Genomic DNA, 8513 nt, shown 5'->3' with positions numbered 1-8513 from the left:
CCACCCCGGAGATGCCTATTCTGCGTTGGTTTCAGGAAAGCTCCTGAAGCCCGAGAGAACGGGTCAACGCGAAGCCCCAGGAGCATGCCGGCAATAAGTATGCCCATGAAATGCCCCCGGTGGACACCTCGTCCGTCACGCCTCCTGTGTCCGCTTGTTTGTTTTTCCCGAGGCCAATCAAATTCGAGACGCAAGATGGGGCCCGATTCCCCACATCAATTTTCTCATGTAGACCGACTTTTGTCTTCAAACTCCCTCTGTAATTGTACTCGTCGTACACAGAAACCAAATATAGGCCGCTTGATTTCTTGACTGAGCTTTGCCCTTTGTTCATCAACAAGTTGTGTCTTTCTCATAGGGCGCATGTACTTGTTCTATGGGAACAAGACGTCGGTGCAGTTTGCCAGCTTCGCCACCACAGTCAGCTGTCCTGGAGAGCTCCAGTCCCATATCCTTTCTTTTCTCTTGACACTCGATGGACGCTGCAAACGCCAAAGCTTGCATTTGGACACCAGCCTCATGTTTGGCCTTTGCGAACCAGTGCGTCTTGGCTGAATATCAGATATCTTCCTTATGGATTCAACACCCCCCCCCCCCCCCAAAAAAAAAGTGGTATGACGTATTTGCACCTTTTCCAGCATCTGTTTGATGTTCCTTGACAGAAAGCCACAGCTTAACGTTCAAACCAAACCAGTCGAACCACTGGTAGAGGGAGGCGCCCAGATCCAGCAGGTCCTCAACATCGAGTGTCTGACTGACTTTTCCGATGCTCCGCTACTCAACATTAAGTTCAGGTGAGCACAAAGTGCAAATTCGGAGTGGGCGAACCCATGTCAGAAAAGGGCAGTCGTCCCTCCACGTACGACCGCAATACTTTCCGTGAAGACTCGAGCCGTGATTTGATTTCAAAACTTTTGCCGTTGATAACTATCACGTTACCGCTTGCCACTCCCAGACGATTTGAATCAGATTACAGTAGAAAGAAATGAATAACTCTGCGAATTGGCATTGTGCTGCATCCGTTTTTGGGTCCGCGTGTTAATTTTTTGGAAAATATGTTGGACCAGAAATGCACTTTATTGAATGGGGCCTTACAGATATGGAGGCGCTCTGCAAAACTTGACCCTCAAGCTGCCCGTCACCATCAACAAGTTTTTTCAGCCTACTGAAATGTCCTCCAATGATTTTTTCCAGCGTTGGAAACAGCTTAGCCAGTGAGTTTGGGGCCAGTCGGTCTTTTTTTTTGTCTCTTTCTTTTGCTTGACGGGTAAAGCTTGCTTGTTTTGCGACCCTCAGGCCTCAGCAAGAAGCACAAAAGATTTTCAAGGCCAACCACAGCATGGACACAGAAGTACTCAAGGCTAAGGTATGGCAATATCGTCGTTGTACCTCCTTATGAGAGTTGCTTTGTCTCCACACCACGCGTTTGTATTATTCTCCCTCCCCCCCAAGTACTATATTTACAATGACTTTTGATAGAATCGGGTTTTTCAGCAGACACACCCATCAAGTTTCATGCTTGCTTGTAGCTACTGGGATTAGGAGCGGCCTTGCTGGACAATGTCGACCCAAACCCGGAGAACTACGTGTCTGCTGGAGTGATCCAGACCAAGGGTCAGCAGGTTGGCTGTCTGCTAAGACTGGAGCCCAACGCCCAGGCACAGGTACAAGCTACAGTTGTTCGTAAAACATTGGTTTAGCATGACGGTTCTGCCTTTTCAAAAGTCGATCTTATTTTTATTGGTTGACTCCACAAATTCATCGGAGGGTGTCCAAATTGGAAGGACATTTATAAGGCACTTTGTTTAAAAAAACAAAAAAACATTTAAGGCTTAAACCTCTTATTGAGCTGACGGTTTCGTCTGTCACTTCAAAATAAAGCTCCCCGACCCCGACCCAGTCGAGGCTGCCATGGAAGCAATGTGTCCCACTTGATGGCGCCATCTCCGTGGGGACCTCAATGGCGGCAAAATCACTTCCGCAAAAAAAAAGTTAGCTTGTCAAAACTAACACAACACTAGAGTCACCGGCGTGTCTCGGGACAAGAAGAGAAAGTGCTGATGATGCACAGCCAATCAGATCAATCCACCCGTGCTCTCATTGCCGGGAACCAATCACGCGCCTTGTTTTAGTGGCCATGTAGAAAGCCTCTCGCTCACGTGAGCTCTTTGCGCGGCATGCAGGGAAATCTTCTCTCTCGCGCATCAGCATGAAAACCTCCCTTGAAAACCTGAAGCGCAAAGTGGCGAGAGATCACTGTATGCTTGCTTTCGTCCACAACTTTTATTGTTTGTACCTCTGGGTTACATTGTCATCGCTTGTGCAGTTGCATTTGAATAGATCCAATGTCTGTGTGTGCGCAGATGTACCGACTGACTCTGCGCTGCAGCAAGGACTCTGTGTCGAGGCGCCTCTGCGAGTTGCTGGCCCAACAGTTCTAGAATGGCCAGAGTTCCAGAACTTTATCAAGACCAGTACTCCCACCTCCCCCCCCACCAGCGAGCCCTTCCCTCTCAAGCCACATTTCTCTTCCTCCTCTCCCAACAATAAGGTTCTTTATTACAAAAAAAAACACAACAACAACAAGGTGTAACCTACATAAGGGAAAAAGCAGTCACTGTTAGCAGCGGTGACCATATTATTGTCATTATTCTAATTCAAGTTCATCTTCAGTTTGTTGATTAACATGATGCTACATTATCGTTTTTCTTTATGGTGTTTACCTGTGTAGCCGGTGTATGCGACCAAGACGGTGCGTGTGCGTGTGTGCGTGCAGCCCACAGTGTGCTGTGGTCCTATTCTGCTTTATCCCTGGCTGTTCTGTATTCCCGATGCTATATGTACAGTGTGTGTGCGTATTTGTGTGCGTGTGTGTTTGATTTCTTCCGATCAAATGGAAGATCATTCCTCGAAGACAAATGGGAGACAGTATTCGTCAGGCCCATTCTCTCCTGTCTCATTCACACGCACATTGACACAGCCCATTGCACAAGCGGTTCCTTGTGACCCTCGTCGGGTCCAATAATGAAGGGAGACCTGAAGGTCCAGCACTCTCATTTCAAGCATTCCCCATGATCATAGGCCAGTGAAATTGCACTTAAAGGCTTTTGGGATCCTCTGTGAGAGCCTCCGGCATGAGCCCCCCACCCAATTAGTGTGAATCGGCGGAATCCTCTCTAAGGAGTAAACCCTACATTTCAATGACCTAGATGGTTTGTTTGTTTGTTTAATGTGTCTGTAAATATGCGACAGTGTTTTACTTGATTGCCTTCCTAGACATTCCCATCTGGCGATTGGCTTCGATGATCAAGCCCAGGCTGCCCAATGGCAGCAAACGGGATGGCGGGTGACTGACACGGGGTCGACTTTTTCCCAGTTGAAACAGTAAGAAGGACTTCTCTCAGCCGCTGTCCAGCTGGAACATTCAAATCTGCTCGACAAGCCTCCTTCAACATTGTTTATGAAGTGAGACCTAATTGTCTTTTTGAGACATGCCTTCTCCAGTTTTTTTTAAAGCTTCATTTCCTAGGATACTATATTCAAATGCTGTCTTTTGGCCATCAGATAAAACGGTCCTCAAGTACGCCGATATTGATTTGATGTACCGCTCCAAAGTACATTCGGAACATTCTCTCCATGAAGGCATGCGCTGCCGCAATAAGTGCAACACAAACAGTCAGGAATCAGGGGCCCCTTGTCTTCTAGCATCGTGAATCCATGCACGTCCAAATATTTCGGTCACATATATCCACAGCTTTGATATTCTTTCTTGGGCTTCCCCTCGCACACCCGAGCGGTAGCGACATTGTGGAAGACTAAATAGAGTTGTCCATCATAATGACAGCGGATCCCGTTTGTATGAGAATTTGAACAAGGCTGGAAGCAGATAAGAAGAAATCCTTTCGACATTTTGGAGACATCGTCACATGACAAGATGCGGCTGCAGAGAAATCACAAAATATTGGAGTGGAAAGCCGCGTCCATCCTTTTTTAAATTTTTTTTTTTTTTTGGGGTGGGGGGGTGTCATTCTGTGAGCGTGTGTTTGTGTGTGCGTGTCTTTGCAGTATCCACTAGCTAATGCAGCCTCATGTATTGATGTTTAAAAAAAAAAAAAGAAAAAAATGTCCACTACCTGTGTTAGAATTAAGATTTACTCTGTAATGAAAAATGTGAAAGTAAAACTATGCCATATATCGAAAATGACGCTTCATGTGTTCACTGTTGCGCTCTTACAGCGATGACATCATTGTGTCCTAGGAAACAGAATGTCAAGGAGCTGCAAACAACAATAGATCAAAAGCGGGCAGACATTCAGATGCATGAAAAGCCCGTATTTAGGAAGGCAACTCTTCATTTGTGGTGATTCGCGGCTACGGACAGCAGGGGGAGCCCAACCTTTTTTGACCCGAGCGCTACTTTTCAAGCACCGAACCTCCCGCGAGCGACCTGTTAAAACGCGCGCGCACGTGCGTGTATGATGAGCAACAGCAATAACGGGCGCGAACATGAACGAAATAAAGTCGAGACCAGAGTTTGTGAGTTGGTGAAAAGGAAAAACCCCGCCTAGCTTCTTTACAATTGCCATTGATGACTTGGACATGAAACAAACTTGGAATGATGACAATATCTAAGCAACAGCTGTGATCGCAAGCTGCAATTGCATTTTTTTTAATTATAAATGTATCGCTTTGAATATCCTTTCTCCAGTTCAATTTTGAATCCGTGAATTTGATGAGCTCGCGTGAGAATACATTCTGCCTTTGTGGACGCGTGTGCGCAGTTGCTGAGCGGCACAAAAGTACCGGTCAATGCAATGAGCAATGTGTGCAATTTCCGCGGTCATCTGATTCGAACACAATTGGCCGAGTGGTGGAAAATGCACAAGGCCGCCCTTATTTGCATATCGACGTCGGAGTGGCGGTGATGAGGCAGCACTGACCAGTCTGCCACGCTCCGCCCACTTTCCTCTCGGCAGGCATCCCTGTTCGGAGAAAGGGGTGGTGGGGGGTGGGGGGCGTATCACTTTTGTGCGCCTGCGCCTGTGGATGTCCAGCGCGATGCGGATTGGCTGAAAATGACATCACCGCTCAAGGTTTATTGTTGGTAGGAGGATGATCTCATAGTTTGGAATCAGTCTAGAGGAGAATCGAGAACGAACGCTACGTCGCTGGCGTGGAGTGAAAGAATCTGCAGAACTGCAACTGACACCGACGGGAACAAAAACGCAATTTTTAGAGAAAGAAATATCACAGTAAGTAACTGCATGACTAATATCCTCTTGGAAGAAAAACAATCCCAATGCAACCCCTTTATGAAAATGTTAAAGCTTCTTTGCAGCATGAATGTCTTTTACTTGCTGCTGTTTGTGTCGAACTTTCAACTGCAACATGGAAATAACAACCCACTAAATTAAAAGGTAAAGAGTGAGAAAAGCCTTTGAAATGCATGCATGCATAAGAAAAAAAATATATATGTTTAATGTAGATAGATATATATTATATAAATATGTATACACAAATAAATGTAATTATTACTCTTTTCATCTCAAATGCATATTTGGAAAAACTGCAAACACTGTTCACTAATTAGAGATTGGGAACTGCATATATATATATGCGCGCGCGCACACACAGAATCTATAAAATCAAATGAATGTGTCGTTTATTGTGTTGTAGATATGGTCTGGTCCATGGAGGGAGAGACAGAGCGTCCTCCTCTGTCCATCATCCTGCCAAGGCTCTACCTGGGAGCAGAGAGCGATGTGACGCAGGTAATAAGGCAATCGATGACGCAACTGAGCGGCCTGCAATACGTTTCCTCTGACTTCATTCAAAAGAGCGCCTTTCACTTTGAGAAAAAGCCTGTACAAGTGTTCTAGATTGATCGTGTAATTGTGTGTACAGGATGGACTGGCCTCTCTGGGAATCTCCTACGTGCTGAGCGTGAGCCGCTGCAGCCCCCGACCTTCCTTCCTGCCCTGCTCCAGATACCTCCGCATCCCCATCGATGACTCCCTGTGGGATGACCTGCTGCCCTGGATCCCTCAGGCTCTACGTTTCATCGGTCAGGACTCGCCACTCGAAGAAGACGCGACGTCATTCGGACGCCGATATCTCACTTTGATCCCTAATGAATGCAGACGCAGCGATGTCTTCCGGTGCCTCGGTGCTGGTTCACTGCGCAGCCGGAATCTCTCGCTCTCCGGCCCTGGCCGTTGCCTACATCATGTACAGCTCGGGAATGGATCTGGACCACGCCTACAGGTTGAGCATTTTACACATCACCCTAGTTCATTAATATTATATCTTTTTTTTTTTGGGGGGGGGGGTTGTTTAGTATTTCTGTAAATTCGGTGCATGGTGTTGTTTCAACTAAGAGCTTTCAGAAAACATAAAATTGTTGCGGTAGTTATTTTTTATTATTTTTAACTTTTACGAGGGAAGTCAAGTCAAAAGTGTTGTCATTTTCAATCCACAGCAAGTTGCAAAATGGTCGCCCCCACAAATGCAATGTGACTCCAAAGGCCGTGATGATTTTGTCACTTCACTCATATTCCACAAATTAAATCAGTCAAGCAAGTAATGCTATATTGTGACATTTCCTTTGGAACACTTTTACAAAACAGCAAATTGTTTCACGTTGTTCATGATTTTAGGGTGGCCAACACCCCCGAATCCGAATGTGATTCAATGATGAGTAGTGGCACCAATTTTTTTGTTTTTTTTTTACACCCTCCCTTCTCACTCTGACAACCTCTTTTTTTTTTTAAACTGGCCCCATGGCCCGTGTCATTTCTAGTATATGCCGTGGGCCACTGAAAAATGGATGGCGGGCTGCAAATGGCCCCCGGGCCGTAGTTTGGACACTGCTGCTCTAGTGAACGCGCCTGTAGTTACAGTAAGGACGTCTCTCTGGGCTTGACCGTCTTCACCGTGTCCGCTTGCTCGGCAGGTTTGTGAAAGAGCGCCGACCCTCCATTTCGCCGAATTTCAACTTCCTGGGTCAGTTGCAGCACTTCCAGGGCACCCTGCGTCGGCAGGCCTCCAGTGACAACTTCCCCAGCCGGCCGCCGGACAACGGCCTCCCATCCACGGACGGCAGTAACAATCGCAGCGCCACCATTCCCAAAATGAATGATCAGGCCGGCGGCAAGAGTGACAGATCAGCGGAAGAGATGCAAACGTGCCCAGAGAATTTCTGTCAGCTGAGACATTCGAATCCAGACGCAAACGGGAACCGGCAGATTTCCTCGTCGGGGAAACGGTGGACTCACAATAACAACCAGCGGGAAATCCAGACACCCTGGGGGCTGCCCGATCCGAGCCCCTGTGTATTGATTAAACCAGCACCAAAGCCCGCACCACACCCAGCTGCGGTCTCCCCTTCTCTCTCGGAGAGGCGCAAAAGCCTCAGCCTCTGCTTGACCCCCTTGGGGAAGGGCCCTCCCTCGGCGACGTGCGACGGCATGCGAGCCAACAGTCCCGATTTGCCCAGGGGTGTCCACGAGGAGGAAGCGGCGGCGGCGGCAGAAAAAAAACGGGAGGCAAAGACCTTGCGGAGGCATGCGGGGGAGATGCGGGAGAAGCGGAGTCCTTCGCCGGAAAAACACCACACCTCGGAGGCGAAGGAGCAGGGCCTTCTTTCGCCGCTCAGCTGCACGCTCAACAAACTGCTGGACTGGGGGGAGAGAGTGCTGCTTGGCGGGGTTTTTGCCCACCCTGTCAAGATGGGGCAACCCGCTTTGCCATACAGGTGCTGAGCCGAGTCATCTTGCGTGCATGTTTCTCCAAAGGAATGACGCCGTATGTGAGGTACACCGGCGGTCTGCAGCCAGCTCCTTGTTTATTTTGTTATTTATTGCGGGAATGACAGATTGATGCGCCACTTCTCCGCTTGTTTTGGCCCGGTCGTCTTGTCGTTTGTAAGATGCCGTCATTTTTAAGTCATTGTCGCTTTGTCCTGAATTGTACAGTATTGACTGATTAAAGAGTGAATTTCAACCACGTCTCTCTCATGAACCTCCTTTTCACAGAAAGACAGTGTAGTTCTGCCTATAATTCCATTCTTTCATTTTCTACAGTGCTTGTCTTTATCCAAATCCAATTCCAACGAAGTCGGGGGGGTGGGGGGCTCGGGTGACCAACCGTACCCAGTGTTGCAAAACATGGCCACTTTCGCGCTCTATTAATTAGCCACTTTTCAGACCCCTCGAGCCACTCGTTTAAAAAAAAAAGCAGACAAAGACGACTTATTGAAAACAGAGAGCAAAAAAAAAAAAAACGACAAACGGCGAAAACGGAGCAAAATCAGAAATGTTGAGAAAACTGCACACGAACAACGGCTTGAGCAAGGCCAATTATTTTAGGCTGAATGGTCGGAGTGAGAATTCTTCAGTCGTCTGTCATCACGACGAGAGGTGCGCAGCTGGAATGAATCAGTCCATCTCTGCCACCTGCTGGACACTAACAGAACCGAATCATGACAACAATACATTTTCTCTCTCTCTCTCTCT

At 47.5% G+C, this 8513-nt stretch overlaps 2 protein-coding genes across 6 annotated transcripts in view; both read left to right on the top strand.

Annotated features, from left to right (window-relative positions):
- The window catches only part of ap2a1 (adaptor related protein complex 2 subunit alpha 1), an 18162-nt gene extending 13961 nt beyond the window's left edge, over window positions 1-4201 (top strand). For all 5 annotated transcript variants that reach the window (XM_019884826.1, XM_019884827.1, XM_019884825.1 and 2 more), the window contains 6 exons: window positions 359-448; window positions 671-794; window positions 1098-1214; window positions 1297-1366; window positions 1530-1664; window positions 2364-4201. In XM_019884826.1, coding sequence (XP_019740385.1) covers window positions 359-448; window positions 671-794; window positions 1098-1214; window positions 1297-1366; window positions 1530-1664; window positions 2364-2441 — 614 coding nt within the window. In that variant the 3' untranslated portion in view covers window positions 2442-4201. The remainder of the gene's footprint in view (window positions 1-358; window positions 449-670; window positions 795-1097; window positions 1215-1296; window positions 1367-1529; window positions 1665-2363) is intronic.
- Window positions 4202-5118: 917 nt separating this feature from the next.
- LOC109524753 (dual specificity protein phosphatase 8) lies at window positions 5119-8004 on the top strand. Its single transcript, XM_019884842.1, has 5 exons — window positions 5119-5252; window positions 5677-5771; window positions 5905-6064; window positions 6141-6264; window positions 6953-8004. The coding sequence occupies exons 2-5, from the start codon at window positions 5679-5681 to the stop codon at window positions 7758-7760; spliced, it is 1185 nt and encodes a 394-aa protein (XP_019740401.1). The 5' UTR covers window positions 5119-5252; window positions 5677-5678; the 3' UTR covers window positions 7761-8004.
- Window positions 8005-8513: the final 509 nt, after the last annotated feature.

This window comes from Hippocampus comes, unplaced genomic scaffold, assembly GCF_001891065.2.
Source record: "Hippocampus comes isolate QL1 unplaced genomic scaffold, H_comes_QL1_v1.1 scaffold46, whole genome shotgun sequence".
NCBI lineage: Eukaryota > Metazoa > Chordata > Actinopteri > Syngnathiformes > Syngnathidae > Hippocampus > Hippocampus comes.
This window is presented reverse-complemented; position numbering and strand designations above follow the sequence as displayed.

Coding starts and splice junctions, on each gene's coding strand:
- LOC109524753 (XM_019884842.1), top strand. CDS start 5,679: ATGGTCTGGTCCATGGAGGGAGAGACAGAGCGTCCTCCTCTGTCCATC. Junction 5,772..5,904: donor CAGAGAGCGATGTGACGCAG/GTAATAAGGCAA, acceptor TTGTGTGTACAG/GATGGACTGGCCTCTCTGGG. Junction 6,065..6,140: donor TCAGGCTCTACGTTTCATCG/GTCAGGACTCGC, acceptor TAATGAATGCAG/ACGCAGCGATGTCTTCCGGT.